A 21,060-nucleotide genomic window follows, 5' to 3' on the forward strand; every position below is an offset into this window, starting at 1 on the left:
TTTCAATTTATTTTTTTTTTTATTTAAAAAAATTGTTTCAATTTTTTATTTAAATTAATTTTTTTTCATTTTGTTTTAAATTTTAATTTAATTTTTTTTTTGTTTATTTTTAAATTTATTTTTTTTTAATTTTAAAAATAATTTTAATTTATTTTTCTGAAGAAATTTCTCGCAAATTAAACTTTTAAACATTTTTTGTCTAAAATTTTTTGAAAAAATATTTTTTTATTTTGTTAAACTTTTTTACTTCACTTTTAAAAAATAAAAAAAAAAATTAAAATCGATTTTGCATCAAAATAAAAATTAAATTTTATCGTCTCGCTTTTTATATTCGAACACAAAAGATGAACTTTTTGACACTTTTTGAATGAAGCGGCGATCAAATCTAGTCAGACCTTTAATATTCTCTCTTTATTATTATTTCACAAAATTGACGACTATGTTTACGAACAATGAACGACGACGACGAATAACGGGCGACTCGAGATTACCTACAACATTGTGTGACACATTAATCGAAGCGAGTATCTGTTTCCATTAAAAATAAATGAAAGAATTAATTCTAGTTTATGTAAATAGATAAGGGCTCAAGTTGATAAACGTGACTTATTACACAGATGAAAGTCCTTGAGACTATTTACGTGTCTAACGTGCTCTTATCGCCGCATTTTTTTAAACAAACATTTTTATTTAAGGTACACTTAATTTCATTATTCCGCAAAAAAAAACAACAAACAATAAAAAAATCGTCGTCTGGGAGTGAAATTAAATCTTATCAATTGATTGCGGAAAAATTTTATTTTTTTTTATTTTTTGACGCAATGTCGATGCACCTTATCTAAACGAAATGAAGAAAAAAAAATAATTCACTAAATATTTTTTTGATCTAACGAGTCACGATGAAAAAGCGAGAATTTGAATGAAATCAAAAGTCCAAGGTTAAGATCCGGTTTATTTATAATTCATAATTTTTACTTTGGCCCAGTCAGTTCAGAGCACAATTGTTATCATCGTTTTCAGCATGCTGAATGTATAAAAAAGCGACTATTGTCAAAAGATTCTAATTTAGAATTTGAAAAGAGTTTTATACGTTTGAAAATGCGAGTTGTTCGAGGTCAAAAGAGAGGATTTTGTAATGATAATGAAAGATAGTGAAAGATAATTTTTTTTTTGTAAAAAAAAATGGGATGAAAATATAAAAAAAAACCTATTTTTATTTTAAAGAAGATTTGATAATGAATTGCAAAAAATTATCAAAATAAATATTTTTTTTTAATTTTTTATAAATTTATTATTTTTATATTTTTTTTTTTACAAAAATTCTTTTTAATTGTGCAATAATTTTTTTATTTTATATTTTTATAATTTTGGAGATTTTTGACGAAAAAAAAATAAAAAAAATATTTCAAAAAAAATATTATTTTTAAATTTAAAATAATTTCGAAAAAATTTTTAATATTTTTTTAAAAAAAATAAATATTTTTTAAATAATTTTTCTGAATTTTTTTTTTTAAAAAAAAAAATTAAATTAATTTTTTAAATTTTCAATTTTTTTTTTAAATTTAATATTTTCAATTTTAATAGATTTTTTTTATCCGATAAAAATCATATTCAAAAATAAAAGAAATATTAAATAAATTAAAATTATTTTAAAGTTTAAATTTAATTTTAAATAAATATTTTTAAATAATTAAAAAAAAAAATCTTTAATTTTGAAATATTAAATTTACCTTAAACTGTGCAAAAAAATTTTTATTTTTTTATTTAAAAAATAATTAAAAAAATTTTTTAAAATTAAAAATTTAAAATTTTATAAAAATTAAAAAAAAATTATAATTTATTTGAAGAAAATTCAAAAATATTTTACAATTTTCAAAGAATATTTTCAATAAAATTTTTAATAAATATTTAAAAATATTGAATATTTTTTAAAAAAATAATTTTTCATTTTTTTAAAATTAAATTTAAATATTTTTTTTTTGAATTTTTTTTAAAAAAATTTTTTTTTTTCAGAAAATAATTTTTTTTAAAAAAATATTTTTTTTCAGAAAATAATTTTTTTTAAAAAAATTTAAAAAAAAATAAAATTAAATTTATTTGATATTTTTATATTTTTTTTTTTTTTTTTTTAAAAATTAAATTAAAATTTAATTTAATTTAAATTTAAATTAAATTTAATTAAAATAATTTTTTTTTCTAAAATTCAATAAAAAAATTATATTTTTTAATTTTTTTTTTTTGTAAAATTAAGAGTTAAAATAATTTTTAAACAAAATTTCAAACGTAAAACAAAGAAAATAATCAAAAATCAAATACCGGCTTCTCTAATCTCTTCAATAGTTCAATGAAAATAGGTCAATGAAGTACACACCTTTTTCAAGAAAAAATAAATTTTTATTGTCTCCTTAATAGTTTTACTACGTTCTTCGAGATGTTATCATTCATTGATGTTATCATGTGACATTTGATGGTGTGACTTGCATCTCGCACTCACATTGAGGAAATGCACTTTATCACATTTCTACGATAGTTTTGCGTCATCTACGAGACAATGTCTCTCAGTGTCTACAAAGCGAGATCTATTGAGCTGATAAGTCGCGTTAAATCGAGATAATTTACAGCCAATGATCCAACGGACCAGAATAAACCGACTTTCCGCCATATTATTTCACCATTGAAGCATCACCCCGAACGAAGTAACGAAGAACGAACCAGTTTTTGCCTGAATTTGTTTATGATTGTCCGTAATCATCTTCTACTATTATTTATTATTTACTTTCTTTCTCTCCGTATTTATGACTAAAAATTGTTAGATTATGATTTCTTTGTACTCTCTCTTGATTGCTGCGACTGTGCAATTCAAAAAAATTATGTTTGGTGCAATTTTCGATGGATTTCGCTTCCTCATGACGACTGAACCGGCTTCTTTCGTCATTTTTTTGTCGTTTGTTACGAAATCTCGTTTTTTCTGTTGTTTGTTACTTATCTGCATGTCGTCTTGTGTGTGCGTAAACATGTTGTTGACTCAATAACGTCAAGAGGTCTCCGTTGCCGACTGCGACGCGTTTGTTTACCTCACAGCTGGAGCGAATCTTCGACCGTTGTTGCATCCGAAACCACCGATTCGCGATTCTCGTAGGACCAAAAGCGATGAAATTCGATCAAAATCGAGACGACAGTCTCCCCCTGCCCGCAATTTATCAAATCTTTGAGAGTAATTTTTGTTGGATCTTCCGGTTTGACCATGTCGAAGATCTCGTTTTTGACATCCTCGAAATTGACATTTTCAGCTTTGTGCGTTTCGATTTGCGATTGGATGCCTTTGTAGAAGTAGCGTAAGTTGAAAACTGTTAAGTAGCCGCAATGATCGACGTCGAGAATTTTGAAGAGATATTGCAGGGATTGGGTTTCGTGACGATTTTCCAAGGCAAGAACGAAGTCGAGGTAAGTTTTGTAATCCATTTCGCCGTCGTAAGTAAGGCATTCGCTAAAGACGCGATCGAGAAAGACTGATGTGAGGGTTCCTGAGCCGTAACTGAAAAGAAAAAAAAAATTGTGAGAAATTTTTTTGAATTAAAAAATTTAAATTATTTTTTTTAAATTAAAAAAAAATAAATAAATAAAAGGATAATTTTCAATTGATTTTTTTTTTTTAATTTTGAAAAATATTTCTATGAAAAAAAAATTATTTAAAGATTAAAAATTAATTAATTTTTTGTTTTATTTAATTTTTTTTTTTTTCAAAAAAAAAAAATTTTAAAAAATTATTAAAAATTATGTTTTAATTATTTGAAACTCTAAATGTAAAAAAATATTTAAATTATTTTTTAAAAATTAAGAAATAAACAAAATAAATTTTAAATTAAATAAATACCTTGTAAAAAGATTTAGGTATTGTTATTTTTTTTAATAAAAAAAATAATTTTAAAATTTAGCAAAAATTAATAAATTAAATTATTTTTTTTTAAATTAGGTACCTAAAATTAATTTTAAAAAAATATTTTTATATAATTTTAAAAAAGAAAAATTTTCAATTTAAAATTTTTTATTATTTTTGTTTTTCAAAATATTTTTATGATTTTTTTGTTTTCATTGAAAAGCTTGTAAAAATAAAATTAATTAAAATTTTGATTCAATTTTTTTGTTTGAATTTTTTAAATTAAAAAAAAAATAAATAAATTTAAAGTTTTCTATTTTTTTTAATTTTCAAAATTAATTTGAATTTTTTTATTATTAATTTCAATTTTATTTAAAAAAATTTAATTAAAGATTTAAAGAAAAGCTAATAAAAATTTAAAAAAAATAAATAAAATTCTAAAACAAATAATAAAAAAAATATTGTTAAATTTATTTTTTTTAAATTTAAAAAAAAAATATTTTTAAAAATTTAACATAAATAAATTAATTAATTAAAATTTTTATGCAAAATTTAAAAAAGTAAAAAAATTATTTAGAATTAATTTAATTTAATTTTTAATAAATTTTTTAAAAATTATCTTTTAAAGAAATATAAAAATTTAGTGAAGAAAAATTAAAAATCATATTAAAAATATTTTTAAAAAATTAAATTTAATTCAATATTATTTTTAAAATTTTTAATTTAGGTGAAAAACGATTAAAAATGATAAAAAAAACTCACCCTGCCAACTCCTTTTTCGACAACATCCCATTATGATCTTTATCCAAATTCAGATAAATGCCATAAACCGACAACGCTGACGTCGCCGAGAACCAATTATTCTCTTGAGCATCTTTCGAAATGTCATCTTCCCTCAATTCAAGCAAGAGATCCAAAAATCCCGACGTCAAAATGTCCCGAATTCGAATTTTTCCCGTTCTCAATGGATCCAAAAAGAAGAAAAACTTCCTCAGAACCGTACAAACGTAGAAATTATGAAAAGATTTCTCCAATCCAGCAAGTTGCGAGAAAGTTGGTATCAGCTCCAAAATATATTGCTCTAAATCTGATTCGGATAAGTAACCAAGCCCCGTTGAATCGTAAAAACTCAAGCCGATCCGCGTTTGTTCGATCCAAACTTTACGCATCACGTAGTTGAAAAGCTGCACGACATTCACATTCGGCGGATTCGAGCTGATTGCGACTAATCGCATAAAGGCACTTGTCGTTAAATATCTTTCGACCTTCTCTCCGCCCAAAACACGAACTTTCAGGTACTCCATGTAGTCAATGAACTGATCCTCCCCTACTGTGATGTTTGATTTTTGCTCCAAATGATTCCAAAGCGTCTTCAATTCGTCAGAAGTGAGCAACATTTTGGATTTTTTCGTCAAAAACAAGCTTCGAGCTTCTTCACGGCATTTCGCTCCGACTTCTGACTCGGGCAGGCGGAAATAAAACTGAGGAATTTCCTTGTAAGAAGGATTTTTGTACGAAAAAGTGGTGTTGAGACGATGATTGTCACGCGAAAGCTCCCTCAGGTATCGCTGGAACAGCAATTCTTCGAGTTCGTCGTCTTCGAGAACCGTTTTTATCTTGATTTGTTTCAGATTTGCGATGCCGTTGAGGAATTTCTTGCGGAAAATTGACTCTTTTCGCAAGGTTTCGGGATCTTTTTCGGGATTTTCTGTTTTTGCGTCTTCCGAACTTGGAGTTAATGAAGTTTCTGACATTTTATCCGAAGGATTTTATGGATTTAAGGCATAAAATTGGAGAATTTCGATGGAATTTGTTTTGTTTTGACCGTTGTGCAACCCTGATAAGAAATCGCCAATGCAAATTCAGATTTATCACTTTTATTCGTCTCATTTTTTAAATGACACTTCATCATTTTCGATCTTCTCACTTTTTTGAGACTTGATTTGGGCGCAAAATGACAACAAAAAATATTTTCGGTCAATTTTTGTGCATTTTCTGAGCTCCAGCAGGTCAATTCTGTGTAAAAGTGCGCCTCCGAGGCCCCCTTGTATCCCGTAAAAGTGAAATCCAGTGACAAGTGAGTGTGAAAAGTGCTAAATTTCGTGTTTGCCGATGGCATCATGAGCTGTGTGTGGTTATATTTAAATTTTTTTCTCCATTTTTCGACAGAGTGTGCAGCAAAAAAGCGATGAATTTGGACGACTCGAATAGTTTTGCGTTGGAACAGCATACGCCAACGCGAGTTCGTACCTCTTTACAGACAATTTACAGCCCGAGTGACTCGAGTGGCGATTCTTCGGCAGTTCTTTCGCCCAATTTGATCCTGAACAGTGCCGGAGGAACATTTGCAACGAGTTTTAGTAGCCCATCGCCGAGTAGTTCGTCGAAAATATCGCCAAGGTCGTCGTCGTCGTCGAAACGGGGACGTCCCAAAAGCGAAACTCTCACAAATTTGATAATTGAAGGCAAGGATTCTCCGTCGAACATCAAGTGCAAGTACTGTAGTCGCGTATTTCCGCGAGATAAATCCCTCAACGCCCACGAACGCATCCATTTGGGGGTTAAACCATACATTTGCGATTATCCGGGATGCACGAGAGCCTTTACGCAAAGTGGGCAATTAAAGACACATCAGAGATTGCATACAGGTTTGTATTGATTTGATGATTTATTTTAATTTTTTTTTTATTTTCATCCCAAAAATTTTTTTCTGTAATAACAATCAAGAAAATAATTATTTAAAAAATTAAATTTAATTTAATTTAAAGATTTTCTTTTAAAAATTAATAAAAAATGAATTTTAAATAAAAAAAAATAAATAAATAAAAATTAAATAATTAAAATTAATTCAATAAAAATATTTAAAATTTTTTAAGTAAAATTGCTTAAAAAATCTTTAAAACAATTTAAAAATTTAAAAAATTCAAAAATTATGAAAATATTATTTTTAAAATTTTTTAAAAATAATTTAAAAAATAATTCTAAAAAAATTTTTAATATTTTTAAAAAAAAAAATAAAATTTTTTAAAGATAAAAAAATAAAAATTATTTTAAAAATATTAAAAATTTTTTTTAAAATTTATTTTTATAAAATAATAAAAAAATTAAATTAAAAAAAAAAAATTAATTTAAAATTTTTTTAATTCCTTTGAAATTTTTTAAAATTTTAAAAAAAAAATATATATATTTTTATTAAAGTAAAATTTCTTGTTAATAAATCTTTGAAAAAAATATAAATAAAAAAAATAACGAATGTTCTATTAATTTTTTTTTGCAAATTTAATTTTTTTAAAGAAATATTTTTGATTAAAAAATCTTTTTAAAAAAATTAATAAAATTATTTTTAATTTTTGAAAAAATAAAATTTAATATTTAGAAAAAAAAATTCAAAATTTTTTAAAGCAAAAAAAAATTTTTTAAATAAAAAAAAAATTTTTTTTGAACAATTTTAATGAATTTTTCTAACTTTTCTTATCAAAATTTCAGGAGAAAAGCCCTTCAAATGCAGCGAACCGTCCTGCAACAGTCGCTTCACGCACGCAAATCGCCATTGCAGCCTCCATCCTTACAGTAGCTTGATCCGTTGCGAGGATTCCGTGCTCGATCAAAGCTACATTGCCGAACAGAACACCGAAGTCCTCAAATGGCTCGAAAAATATCGCTCACTCCGCGACGATCGTACACCGAAACGCAAAAAGCTCAACGCAACCAACGACGAAAATGTCAGCGGAACACCTGTAGCGACGCCAACAAGTGCCTCGAGCATCACGTCGCCCTTCTACGAGCCGCATCACATTGTAAATAACCCCAAAAGTCGCAAAGGCCTGATGCTCGGCGAGTTGGATATGAATGCGGGTCAGGGAAGTCCAACGTCGTCGAAAATGCACGCAAACAGCTACGGCACGCCCAAAGTGATAAAATGGCAAGATGCGGAAGACGAAGAAGAAGAAGAGGAAGGAGATTCGTCGTCGCGGGATTTATCGCCGATTAATCCGAAGAAACGATGGCTTTCGTATGCGTGGCAGGAGGAATGTCTCGCAAAGCCCCTCGATCAAAGTTCGGCAAATGTATTAGAGGCAAATCAAAATAGACCGTCAGTGCTGATGATCGCGAAACGGGATACCGTGGCGCCCGTTGTACTCGATAGCGAGAATTTGGTTATTAAATAAGACGTTTGAGGAGATTTTTTCGATTTTTTTCTTAATTTGTTTACATTTCGTACTGTAGCGAAGCCCGAGAGGCCTTGAAGAGTTTTTTTTGTTCGTTCTTGAGATGCTATCGAATCAGAAACTGATAATTTTAATTGTTTTGATAAATATTAGCTTGTAAGAAATAAAGTTTATAGTACTATAAAGAGATGTTTTAATTGAAAAAATCCTTGAATTTCTAAAATCTTGAATTAATTTGCTTAAATTTTTCAAAATTTTCCATTTTCTAAAAAAAAAATCTAAATTTAAAGAAATTCTAATGTTTTGAAATTTTCAATAATTTTGTAAAATTAAAAAAAATCTTTTTATAATTTATTTAATATTTTCTTTAAAAAATTTTACGAAAAAAAATTAAAAAATTTTTTAATTAATTTCTTAAATTTACAAATTTAGTTTTTTAAAAATTTCATGAATAAAATTATATTAAAAAATTTAAATATTTAAAAATATTTTTTTTCTTCAAATTTATTAATAAATTTTTTCAACTTTTCAATTTTTGAAAAACTTTTTTTAAGATTTAATGAAAAAAATTTTATTAAAAAAAAATTATTATTAAAAAAATATTTTTTTTTTCAATTTTTAATTAAATTTTTATTGAAAAAAAAATTTTTTTTTTTCAAAATTTTATATTCTTTTTCTTCGAATTTTTTTTTATTTTTGAATTTGAAAAATTTTTATTTTTTTAAATTAAAAAAATTTTTTTTTCTAAATATTTTATTTTTTTTATAATTTTGAAAAAATATTTTCTGATTGATGTTTGTTAAGAATTTAAAATTATTGAATGAAGAAAAATTTAAAAAATTTCGAATTTTTTTACAATTTTTTGAGATTTTTTCTGAATAAATAAAACAAAAATTTAAATTTCAGGTCTTTTAAAGAATTTCTATCCAAATTTATTCATTTTTTCCATTCAAAGCTACATTTTTGTCTTAATTATCTCATTTCATGAGTTTTTTTTAGAAAATCTCTCCCCCATAACCACTATAAGAAACTTTTTTTTTTAGTACAAGAAACATTGCTGATTACAATTTCGAATTAAATTCTCCAATTTTTTTAAGCTTTGCAAATCCCAACAACGCCGCATGCCAAACGAGCGCCTGCATTTCCCGTGGTTTTCGACAATTCGTGCCCGCCTTTGCCCAAATCATCGACATCGGCATGAACGACAACTGTACGTCCCAAAATGGAATGTTCGCCGCTCAACGAGATTTGGCTGTCGGTAATATTGACTTTTGCAACGCCCGAAGCATCAGCAGTGACATTTCCCAAATCGCCAACATGACGCATCGCATCTCCGGGAGCTCCGTGATCCTTTCCATGCGGATTAAAATGAGGTCCTGCCGAAGTGCATCCGTTCGTGTTATCGCCAAATTCGTGAATATGGAAGCCGTGTTCGCCTGCTGCGAGTCCCGTAATTTCGCCGGTTACTTTAACGGGAGAATTCGCCGCCTGTGTGAAGAAAAAATGAAAATTTATCAATTACTTGCGGTTTTTTTTGCGTAGTTGTCTGTCTACTGAATAATTTTTATATATGGTAATACCGGTAATACATAATTCAAGTTTTTTTTCGCTACGACGCTCTTTATCGAGTTATCAAAGGTCAAGGTCTTGCATGGAAAGTCAAAAATTTGTTCGAGAATCGCCAAAACTTACATCTTGTTCGAAGAAAATGGTGCCTTTGACATCTGAAACGGAGAAAAAATGCATTAAAATCGGGAAATAATTAGCAGAGAATTATCTAGAATACCTCCGGCTAAAACGCAAACAGCTTTTGATGGCATCTTGTAGCTGATTTTGATAAAATTTGATGAATTCACAAGAAATTTGTTACTGAAATTATGGAAAAATTGTTTTTCGTGTGCGAAAACTCAAGGAAAATTGATGCGAAATGGATTCGTGATATCAAAATGCGATTTCCGAAATCAAAATGAGTAATATTTTCCTCCGGCATGCAAACCTTGATTAGAATTCAAGAGTCTTTAGGAGAAATCGCACAATTGCAAAAATTATCGAATTTTTAAAAAATTTTTTTTTAAAGAAGCTTGAAATTCATCAAAAGTTATGAAAAATGCCTTTGGATGTCTTTTGGATGGTTCTCAAGCTTGAAAATTGAAAAATAAAAAATACGTAAAAAATACGTAATTTTCATCTTGAGAGCCCATTTGATGGTTTATAAGCTCACAAATGGTTTGCATTTGATGTTTTTCTTTAATTTATCATTTTTAATCATTTTATAACTCAAAACTGCCAAAAAATTGAAATTGAAAAAAAATTTTTTCTTTGACACAGTTTTGATTTGAAAACTAAATCAAGAGCAAAAAAACTGTGTCAAAGCAATTTTTGTCAAATCTTGCTCCAAATGGATAAAAATTTGTCAGAGGGCTCCAATTTATCATTTTTAATCATTTTATAACTCAAAACTGCCAAAAAATTGAAACTGAAAAAAATTTTTTTCTTTGACATAGTTTTGTTTTAAAAACTAAATCAAGAGCAAAAAAACTGTGTCAAAAACTGTGTCTATTTTTGTCAAATCTTGCTCCAAATGGATAGAAATTTGTCAGAGGGCTCTAATTTATCATTTTTAATCATTTTATAACTCAAAACTGCCAAAAAATTGAAACTGAAAAAATTTTTTTTCTTTGACATAGTTTTGTTTTAAAAACTAAATCAAGAGCAAAAAAACTGTGTCAAAAACTGTGTCAAAAAGCTGTGTATTTTTGTCAAATCTTGCTCCAAATGGATAGAAATTTGTCAGAGGGCTCTAATTTATTATTTTTAATCATTTTATAACTCAAAACTGCCAAAAAATTGAAACTGAAAATTTTTTTTTTCTTTGACACAGTTTTGTTTTAAAAACTAAATCAAGAGCAAAAAAACTGTGTCAAAAACTGTGTCAAAGCTATTTTTGTCAAATCTTGCTCCAAATGGATAGAAATTTGTCAGAGGGCTCTAATTTATCATTTTTAATCATTTTATAACTCAAAACTGCAAAAAATTGAAACTGAAAAAAAATCACAGTTTTGTTTTAAAAATTCAAGAGCAAAAAAACTGTGTCAAAAAAAATTTTTTTTCTTTTGACATAGTTTTAATTTATCATTTTTAATCAAACTCAAAACTGCCAAGACTGAAAAAAAAACTGTGTCAAAAACTGTGTCAAAGCAATTTTTGTCAAATCTTGCTCCAAATGGATAAAAATTTGTCAGAGGGCTCCAATTTATCATTTTTAATCATTTTATAACTCAAAACTGCCAAAAAATTGAAACTGAAAAAATTTTTTTTCTTTGACATAGTTTTGTTTTAAAAACTAAATCAAGAGCAAAAAAACTGTGTCAAAAACTGTGTCAAAGCAATTTTTGTCAAATCTTGCTCCAAATGGATAGAAATTTGTCAGAGGGCTCTAATTTATCATTTTTAATCATTTTATAACTCAAAACTGCCAAAAAATTGAAACTGAAAAAATTTTTTTTCTTTGACATAGTTCTGTTTTAAAAACTAAATCAAGAGCAAAAAAACTGTGTCAAAAACTGTGTCAAAGCAATTTTTGTCAAATCTTGCTCCAAATGGATAGAAATTTGTCAGAGGGCTCTAATTTATCATTTTTAATCATTTTATAACTCAAAACTGCCAAAAAATTGAAACTGAAAATTTTTTTTTTCTTTGACATAGTTTTGTTTTAAAAACTAAATCAAGAGCAAAAAAACTGTGTCAAAAACTGTGTCAAAGCTATTTTGTCAAATCTTGCTCCAAATGGATAGAAATTTGTCAGAGGGCTCTAATTTATCATTTTTAATCATTTTATAACTCAAAACTGGCAAAAAATTGAAACTGAAAAAATTTTTTTTCTTTGACACAGTTTTGTTTTAAAAACTAAATCAAGAGCAAAAAAACTGTGTCAAAAACTGTGTCAAAGCAATTTTTGAAACTGAAAAAAAATTTTTTCTTTGACATAATCAAAAGCAAAAAAACTGTGTAAAAAACTGTGTCAAAGCAATTTTTGTCAAATTTTACTCCAAATGGATAAAAATTTATCAAAGGGCTCTAATTTATCATTTTTAATCATTTTGCTACTCAAAACTGCCAAAAAGTTGAAACTGAAAATTTTTTTTTTCTTTGACACAGTTTTGTTTTAAAAACTAAATCAAGAGCAAAAAAACTGTGTCAAAAACTGTGTCAAAGCTATTTTGTCAAATCTTGCTCCAAATGGATAGAAATTTGTCAGAGGGCTCTAATTTATCATTTTTAAGCATTTTATAACTCAAAACTGCCAAAAAATTGAAACTGAAAAAACATTTTTTCTTTGACATAGTTTTGTTTTAAAAACTAAATCAAGAGCAAAAAAACTGTGTCAAAAACTGTGTCAAAGCTATTTTTGTCAAATCTTGCTCCAAATGGATAGAAATTTGTCAGAGGGCTCTAATTTATCATTTTTAATCATTTTATAACTCAAAACTGCCAAAAAATTGAAACTGAAAAAATTTTTTTTTTCTTTGACATAGTTTTGTTTTAAAAACTAAATCAAGAGCAAAAAAACTGTGTCAAAAACTGTGTCAAAGCAATTTTTGTCAAATCTTGCTCCAAATGGATAAAAATTTGTCAGAGGGCTCTAATTTATCATTTTTAATCATTTTATAACTCAAAACTGCCAAAAAATTGAAACTGAAAAAAAATTTTTTCTTTGACATAGTTTTGTTTTAAAAACTAAATCAAGAGCAAAAAAACTGTGTCAAAAACTGTGTCAAAGCAATTTTTGTCAAATCTTGCTCCAAATGAATAAAAATTTGTCAGAGGGCTTTAATTTATCATTTTTAATCATTTTATAACTCAAAACTGCCAAAAAATTGAAACTGAAAAAAAATTTTTTCTTTGACATAGTTTTGTTTTAAAAACTAAATCAAGAGCAAAAAAACTGTGTCAAGGCTATTTTTGTCCAATCTTGCTCCAAATGAATAGAAATTTGTCAGAGGGCTCTAATTTATCATTTTTAATCATTTTATAACTCAAAACTGCCAAAAAATTGAAACTGAAAAAAAATTGTTTCTTTGACATAGTTTTGTTTTAAAAACTAAATCAAGAGCAAAAAAACTGTGTCAAAAACTGTGTCAAGGCTATTTTTGTCCAATCTTGCTCCAAATGAATAGAAATTTGTCAGAGGGCTCCAATTTATCATTTTTAATCATTTTATAACTCAAAACTGCCAAAAAATTGAAACTGAAAAAAAATTTTTTCTTTGACATAGTTTTGTTTTAAAAACTAAATCAAGAGCAAAAAAACTGTGTCAAAAACTGTGTCAAGGCTATTTTTGTCCAATCTTGCTCCAAATGAATAGAAATTTGTCAGAGGGCTCTAATGTATCATTTTTAATCATTTTATAACTCAAAACCGCCAAAAAATTGAAACTGAAAAAAAATTGTTTCTTTGACATAGTTTTGTTTTAAAAACTAAATCAAGAGCAAAAAAACTGTGTCAAAAACTGTGTCAAAAACTGTGTCAAGGCTATTTTTGTCCAATCTTGCTCCAAATGAATAGAAATTTGTCAGAGGGCTCCAATTTATCATTTTCAATCATTTTGTAACTCAAAATTGGCAAAAAAATTGAAACTGAAAAAAAAATTGAAAAATAAAAAATACGTAATTTTTTTAAAAGAAAATTTTAATTTGTAATTTTATGTTTTCAGAAGAAAAAATTGTTTTTCAAATTCTTTAATAATTTGCCAATAAAATGCATATGTGCGATTTATCATCTTCAAAAAATTTATCAAATTCATTCGTCTCACATTCCTCCGGATCACAACCCTCGCTGTTTGTTTTGGTCATCATCGATTTTCCAAACAACACTCATTAATTTTAGCGAAAAAACCTTAGATTTAGTGAATCGTGATATTAAATTTAGCATTTATTGACAACGCAAGGCATTGATGAACGGCAAAAGTGTAAAAGTTACAGGAAAAATGACCAAAAATGAGAAAATTACAAATGTAGAAAATTCGTGTCGAGTTTGTGGAAATCGGGGAAGTTATTCTTTGTATCAATTAATTCCAGGATATCTTCATGAATCCGAGCGAGAATTCCTCAATTGGGGCAAACCCATTCATCATTACTTGAATTTTATTCTAAATCAACAAGTGAGTTTTTTTTAATTAATTTTTTGATTTTTTAAAATTTTTTAAATTTTTTTTTAGATTAAACCAAATGACGGATATCCACAAAAGATGTGCACACTTTGCATCAGTTACATGAAACATGCTTACAACTTCAAGATTCAAGCATTTCGTAATTTGGGCTTGATGGCGATGAAAAATGCAAATCCTCGTGAAGAATCTGTCGAATCTGTGGTCGCCGAAGACATCGATACGCTGAACAAAGTTGAGTCAGCGCAAAATATCGATCGATTGTTGCAAGAATCCATCGCGGGCGATCAAATGAGTGACTTGGAAGGCGCCGAAGCGCAAGACGACGAAGAAGATACCGACAAAACGCTCACGGAAATTTTCTCTTACGCTCACACGAGCTTCGAGGAAGACGATATCACGCAACTCGATGTCTTCCAAAGTAGCCAGATAAGTTTTTACCTCCCCGAAACGTTCAAGGAACGCAAATGTATGTCGTGTCGTCGTCGTTTCATGTTCGAAGACTCCTACAACGAGCACATCAAGGAGTGCATTAGCTTAAAACTCGTCTCGTTCATCAAGGAAATGACGCAGTTGCTGTATTTGCGCGAAAATCGGGCCGTTTCGTCGCACGAATTCATTCGACGGGTCATTTTCGGGATCAAAAAGAGCGTTCAAACGGTCGTCGAGTACGACGAAGGCATAAAAAAGGAGATTGAAAGACTAAACCAGCAACCGGAAGTCGCAAAACCGGTTGTTTCGACGAAAAAAAGCAAAGAACCAAAGTCAATGGTCGATCCAAATGGATTTCTCGCCAAATTAAATGTCAAGGAAATATTCTCAAATTCCGCTTCGGAGTCAGATAACCTAACAAACACCTCAAATGCATCCTCTCCAGCCCCAAATGTCTTCATGCGATGCCCCGATTGCCATGTGCCGCTCCCAAGTTTGGCAGAACTCGAAAAACACAACTTCCAATTTCACAATAAGCAATCCGCAAACACTGCCAGCACTCAGCAAGACCCCGTAAATAATCTGAATTTTCAAAAAGAAACGAATTACGCGCGAAATCTCAATCCGACATTCGGAAAAAATCAAAATATTGACGTAATCAAAAATAATTTGTGTGATAATCGTCGTATTCGTACGACAACCAACCACGAAACGAGTGACGAAGGCGAGCTCTGTGACGCCCGCAAGACAGTCAAGTGTTCAAAATGCCCCGAAAGATTTCTCACAATAAGTCACTTGGATCTACATGTTGCCAAGAAGCATACAAGATCGCCCGTGCCCGCGAGCGGAAGTGAAAATAACGATTCGACTTCGTTCGAGGGACGATCTCGAAAAACCCTGAGGTACGGAAGTCAATTTGGAAATTACCAAAGAAATCATTCCAACAAGTTTTTTAAGTAATTGGAGATAAAAATTCCTATTTTTAGGAGTTTAGGAGATAAATTCATTAAAAGTGTGTTAATGAAAGATTAGGAAATTACGCACAAAATTGTAACAAAGAGATAAAAAAAATGTAAACAAATAATAAAAAAAGCTTTGACTAAAATTTATAGCAAGATATCATGCGTTTTTATTATCAGCTTCAGAGGCGTAGATTATTTTTTTTATTTGAACAAAATTTCTTGAATTAAGAAAATTGTTTAAAAAATTATTGATTTTAATTTAAAATTTCGTTTTCAAAAATAAATTAAATTTCTTTTTTTGAGATTTTTTTTTTTTTGATAAATTAATTTGAGACTTCTCAAAATTTAAAATTAATAAGAAAAATTATTTTAACATTTTTTTTTTTTGAAACTCGAATCATTTTTCTTTGAAAATCCAATATAAAATAATTGCCGAAAATTTATTTTGAAATTAAATTTTTTTTTAAATTTTTTTTTTAAATTTGAATTTTTTTCATAAAATATTCATTCTTTATTTAATTTAATTTAAAAAAATTTTTGAAATAAAAAAATAATGAAATTCATATTTACAAAACTTTATTTAATATTTTTCAAAAAAATTAATTTAAAAAAAAATAAAACAAAATTTTTAATTTTAAAATTAAAAAATTATTTTAAAATTAAATTTTAAAAATTTTAAAAAATTTAAAGATTAAAATCCAAACAAATATTTTATAAAAAAAAAAATAAAACGAAAGATTTAATGAAATTATTTTCGAATTTATGTTTAAATATTTTTTTTATTATTTTTATTTTTTTAGATATTTTTTTTTTATTTTAATTTTTATATTTTATTTTTTTCTCATAAAAAAAATTCATTTTTAACAATTTCATTCGAAAACCAATAAAATTCAAAAATAAATAAAATTTCCTTTTTTGAGAAAATATTTTTTTCTTTTGAAATTATTTTAATAATTTTACGCAAGAGACTTCTTAAAATTTAAAATTAATAAGAAAATTATTTTAACATTTTTTATTTCATTTATTTATTTTTCTTTTTTGACAACTCGAAATACATTTTTATTTGAAAATCCAAAATAAAATACTATTAAACATTAAATTTTTGATTAAAATTAATTTTTTTTTAATTTTGAATTATTTTAATTTATTATTATTAAAATTTTTTATTGTCTGAATTAATTTTTGTTATTTTCAATTTTTATTTATTTAAAAAATGTTTTCGAAAATTGAAAAAAAAAATTAAAATCAATTTTTTATTGGAAATTATTTATTTATTTATTTTTAATAAAAATTTTAATCTTACAAAAAAAAATAAAAAATTTACAAAAATTTAAATTTTTATTGTTTTTTAGAAAAATTATTCTGAAAATTAATATTATGAATAATTTAAAAAAATATTATTTTAAAAAAAATAAAGCGAAAGATTTATTTTATTGATTTAATTATTTTTATTATTTTTATTTATTTATTTTTTTCTTTTTGAGCAGAACTTTCTTTCAATAAAAATGCAACTTTAACATTTATTTCAATAAAAAAGCAAAATTTCCATTAAATATCCATCAAAAATGTTAATTCATCAAAAAATTATTCATTATTCATCAGAAAAAACCTTTTCCTGTCATTTATCGAAAAGGTGCAACAAAGCAAGGGAACAAGGGAAAGGTTAAAAAATCACTTTTTAGTACTTTTAATGGCACTTTATTAAAAAAAAAAATATATTTGCTTTATATGAAATCGACGGTATTCTACTAAATAAATGCAGCGCTCTTACCTTATTTAAAGTAAATTAAATTAAATTCTAGTTCGTTGATTAAAATGACTCGAAATGCATTCAAACGATTTTTTGAATAAAATAAACGTTCAAGGGCATCTACGGGTTACATTAATTTACATTTTCATTGTTTTTGTACGTATTTTAGGTTTAAAAATAGAAAATTTCTCGAATTAATTGGAAGACGGTTTATAATTTTCTCGATTTTTTTTACTTCATGGTTGGCATGGAAGCCTTGAGTTTCTCAACTTCAGTTTCGGGACGCCACAAAGATGTCACCGTTTTCGTTTGCGTGTAGAATTTGACGCCTTGTCTGCCGTAGAAGTGACAATCGCCCATGAAACTGCCTCGGGAGCCCGTGAAACTGAACATTGGCAAGGGCACGGGAATTGGAACGTTGATTCCGACTTGTCCAACGTCGATTTCGTTCGTGAATTTGCGGGCAACGGCGCCGTTTGTCGTGAAAATTGCCGTTCCATTGCCATAGGGGTTGTTGTTGATGAGTTCGATGGCTTCGTCGAGCGTATCGACAGTCAAGCAAATCAAGACAGGACCGAAAATTTCCTCTTTGTAGCATTCCATGTGGGGTTTGACGTCAGTTAAGATGGTTGGACCAACGAAATTTCCCTTTTCGTATCCGGGCACTTTGACATTTCGACCATCCAAGACGAGTTTGGCGCCTTCCTTGACTCCCGACTCGATCAAACGATGAATTCGCTCCTTGGATTGAGGCGAAATGACGGGCCCAACGTCAGTTCCTGCGACATGTCCTGCGTTAACTTTCAAATTTTTCGCTTTTTCTGCCAATTCTGGGATCCAGTTCTTCGCGTCGCCAACAAAAACGGCAGTAGACAATGCCATGCAACGTTGCCCAGCTGCTCCGAATGCGGCGCCTGCAAGTTGATTCAAAGTTGACTCTTTATTCGCGTCGCTGACGATAACGCCGTGATTTTTCGCTCCCATATTGGACTGCACACGTTTTCCGTTACGTCCTGCACGTTCGTAAATGTATTTTCCAGCTTGATCTGAGCCAACAAACGACACCGCTTTGATCGCCGGATTGTCACAAATGAAATTCACGGCGTCGTGCGCTCCATGAATGACATTGACGACACCCGGAGGACATCCAGCTTCGTTCAACATTTCCATGAGCATCATTGTAGCGCCCGGAACGCGTTCGGAAGGCTTCAAAACCATCGTATTGCCGCAAGAAATGGCAACGGGGAACATCCAGAGAGGAATCATCGCGGGGAAATTGAAGGGAGCAATGCCAGCTGTGACGCCCAATGGCAAAGTGTACGAATAGGTATCCATATCTTTAGCGACATTGGGCATCGTTTCGCCTTGTTGCAAGAAACTGATACCGCAGCAATGCTCGACGACTTGTAATCCACGCAAAACGTCGCCCTCAGCATCAATGTGAGTTTTACCTATGGAGAAAAATTAACATGTGAGATGAAATTGTTTACTTTTTTGCGTTATCTTGAAGTGAAATCTAATCTAAAATTATTAGGGATGATTAAATTTTGTCAAAATTTTAAAGTTTCTCGGATTTAAATTAAAAAAATTTTAAATTTTATTATATAAAAAAATTATTTTAATATTTTTTTTTTATTTTAAAAATTAATTTTGAATTAAAAAAAATTAAATTTAATTAATTAATTATTTTTTTTTTTTTAAAATTTTTTTTTTTAAATTTTAATTTAATTTAATTTATTTATTTAAAAAAATATTTTATTTTAAAAATTTAATTTTTTTATTTTAAATTTTAATTTAATTTTAATAATTTATTTAATTTTTTTTTCTTATTTTAACTAATAAAATTTTTAAATTCATAAATAATTAATTTTTTGAATTAAAATAATTTTTTTTAAATTAAAAAAAAAATACTTTTTAAAATTGATAAAATTAATTAAATAATTTATTTTTTTAAATTAAAATAAATTTTAACTCCAATTTTTTTAATTTGTGAAGAATTTAGAAGATTTTCAAAAAAGTATCAAAAAATTTAAAAATAATTTTTTTGTAAATTTAAAAAAAAAAATTAAAATTTTGACTCAAAAATGATAAAAACTTATAAAAAGTTGTAAATTATTCAAATTTAATTTACAATTTGTTAATTATTTAAAAATATAAATTAAAAATTTTTAAATGTCAGTTCAAAAAAATGTACGTTAAAAATTTGAAAATCGCCTTTTTGCTAATTCAAAATAATAAAAAAAATATTTTAAAAAATTTTTAAACACAAAATTCATGAAAAATTTCTTCGAACTATTAAAAATTTTGAATTTTTTTTAGCGAAAAATCTAAAAACCTTCAAAATTTTTGGTCACCCCTACTAATCAGTAAAAACTCACCTTGTTCCTTTGTAATATTTTTCGCCAATTCACCCATATTCGCCTTGATGATCTGCTGTAACTTGAACATCAGTTGCTGACGTGTAACGATGGAGCTCTGTCCCCATGTCTTGAAGGCACGTTTTGCGGCGTCGACAGCGGATTGCATCTCGTCTTGCGTGCATTTGGGCACCCGGGTAACGACGTCATTCGTCGCCGGATCATGCAAATCGATCCAATCGCTCGTCTTTGACTCGACAAACTTGCCATCGACGAACATTTTCGTCGTGGGAACGCTGCTACTCGCGTAATGACGAGTCAAGCCATGCTTCAATTCTTTCGTGATATTTCTCAACAAAAGTGCCATTTTTCGAGGAATTTTCTAAAAAAAAAATTAAAACAATTAAAATTATGCAACAACTCGAGTGATAAGAGAGATAAAATTTGAGAAAAAAAAATATAAAAAAAAAATTAAAGTCTAATTACCTTCTTTCACGTTGTCCGGACGATGAACGAATGAACGACGAAAAAACACTCTCGATTATAAAACACACGCGACCTTGAATACTAATAAATAACAACGACGACGTCGTATTTTTTTTTATTTATGAAGCAAAAAATCAGGTTCTGATAAACCCGGCTACTAACACAATTTTGACGAAATATCTCTAATCTAAATAGGTTGTTGTCTCTAAGAATGATTTTACGTGGAAACAAAGCGCGGCGTGTGTATCGTGCGATTTTTCCGACAAAATCTTGTCCCGATGAGACGAGCCCAAAATATACTGACGAATTTTTATGATTGTTTTTGACACGAAGTTTCGATGTGTTGGTCGTTTGTTTATTAAAATTTACATTTCAAAAAATTTTTCATGAAAAATTCGTTTCTTTTGCTTTGAATGTCTTTTTATTTTTTTTTTATTTAATTTTTTCTAATTTTGTAGAATTTTTAAATTTTATGAAAATTTTAAAGTGAAAAAAAATTATAAAAAATTATTAAAATTTAATAAAAAGAAAGGAAAAATTAAATTAAAAAATAAATTAGTTGAAATGCGGGTAAGTTAATTTTTTTAAAGACACTTTTTCGTGTCAGTGATAACGGAAAGTCATTTATGGAGCGATTTAGAAGTGATTTTTAGAAGTACAATTTACCGTCATTTAAATTATTTTAAGAGAAAATATTCGTTCTTTGCATTTTCATACAAATTTAAGTTAAAAATTCAGTTTTTTTTTTTTTTTATTTTTTGACAAGTTAAAAAAAATCTTTATAAGAAAAAAAAATTATTTTAGTTTTTAAAAGAATTATTTTTTTAATATTTTTTATTAAATTATTAATTGAAATCTTTT

The 21,060-nt window shown here is 27.5% G+C and overlaps 5 protein-coding genes across 5 annotated transcripts; 2 read left to right on the forward strand and 3 right to left on the reverse strand.

The window, feature by feature from the left end:
• Window positions 1-2,405: 2,405 nt before the first annotated feature.
• Window positions 2,406-5,701, reverse strand: LOC134837107 (serine/threonine-protein phosphatase 2A regulatory subunit B'' subunit gamma-like). Its single transcript, XM_063852428.1, has 2 exons — window positions 4,640-5,701; window positions 2,406-3,535 (listed from the first exon to the last, which is right to left on the reverse strand). Exons 1-2 carry the CDS (start codon window positions 5,629-5,631, stop codon window positions 3,076-3,078), a joined length of 1,452 nt encoding a protein of 483 aa, XP_063708498.1. The 5' UTR covers window positions 5,632-5,701; the 3' UTR covers window positions 2,406-3,075.
• A 119-nt stretch (window positions 5,702-5,820) lies between these two features.
• On the forward strand, window positions 5,821-8,225 carry LOC134836946 (zinc finger protein 367-like). Its single transcript, XM_063852234.1, has 3 exons — window positions 5,821-5,954; window positions 6,047-6,525; window positions 7,364-8,225. The coding sequence occupies exons 2-3, from the start codon at window positions 6,066-6,068 to the stop codon at window positions 8,044-8,046; spliced, it is 1,143 nt and encodes a 380-aa protein (XP_063708304.1). The 5' UTR covers window positions 5,821-5,954; window positions 6,047-6,065; the 3' UTR covers window positions 8,047-8,225.
• Window positions 8,226-8,940: 715 nt separating this feature from the next.
• LOC134834478 (superoxide dismutase [Cu-Zn]) lies at window positions 8,941-10,021 on the reverse strand. Its single transcript, XM_063849216.1, has 3 exons — window positions 9,833-10,021; window positions 9,739-9,770; window positions 8,941-9,534 (listed from the first exon to the last, which is right to left on the reverse strand). The coding sequence occupies exons 1-3, from the start codon at window positions 9,864-9,866 to the stop codon at window positions 9,139-9,141; spliced, it is 462 nt and encodes a 153-aa protein (XP_063705286.1). The 5' UTR covers window positions 9,867-10,021; the 3' UTR covers window positions 8,941-9,138.
• A 3,911-nt stretch (window positions 10,022-13,932) lies between these two features.
• Window positions 13,933-15,751, forward strand: LOC134838033 (uncharacterized). Its single transcript, XM_063853476.1, has 2 exons — window positions 13,933-14,206; window positions 14,264-15,751. The coding sequence occupies exons 1-2, from the start codon at window positions 14,000-14,002 to the stop codon at window positions 15,602-15,604; spliced, it is 1,548 nt and encodes a 515-aa protein (XP_063709546.1). The 5' UTR covers window positions 13,933-13,999; the 3' UTR covers window positions 15,605-15,751.
• A 1,726-nt stretch (window positions 15,752-17,477) lies between these two features.
• On the reverse strand, window positions 17,478-20,521 carry LOC134837739 (probable methylmalonate-semialdehyde/malonate-semialdehyde dehydrogenase [acylating], mitochondrial). The gene is made up of 3 exons (XM_063853129.1): window positions 20,200-20,521; window positions 19,735-20,095; window positions 17,478-18,807 (listed from the first exon to the last, which is right to left on the reverse strand). The coding sequence occupies exons 2-3, from the start codon at window positions 20,078-20,080 to the stop codon at window positions 17,588-17,590; spliced, it is 1,566 nt and encodes a 521-aa protein (XP_063709199.1). The 5' UTR covers window positions 20,081-20,095; window positions 20,200-20,521; the 3' UTR covers window positions 17,478-17,587.
• Window positions 20,522-21,060: the final 539 nt, after the last annotated feature.

The sequence above is a fragment of the Culicoides brevitarsis genome, chromosome 1, assembly GCF_036172545.1.
Source record: "Culicoides brevitarsis isolate CSIRO-B50_1 chromosome 1, AGI_CSIRO_Cbre_v1, whole genome shotgun sequence".
NCBI lineage: Eukaryota > Metazoa > Arthropoda > Insecta > Diptera > Ceratopogonidae > Culicoides > Culicoides brevitarsis.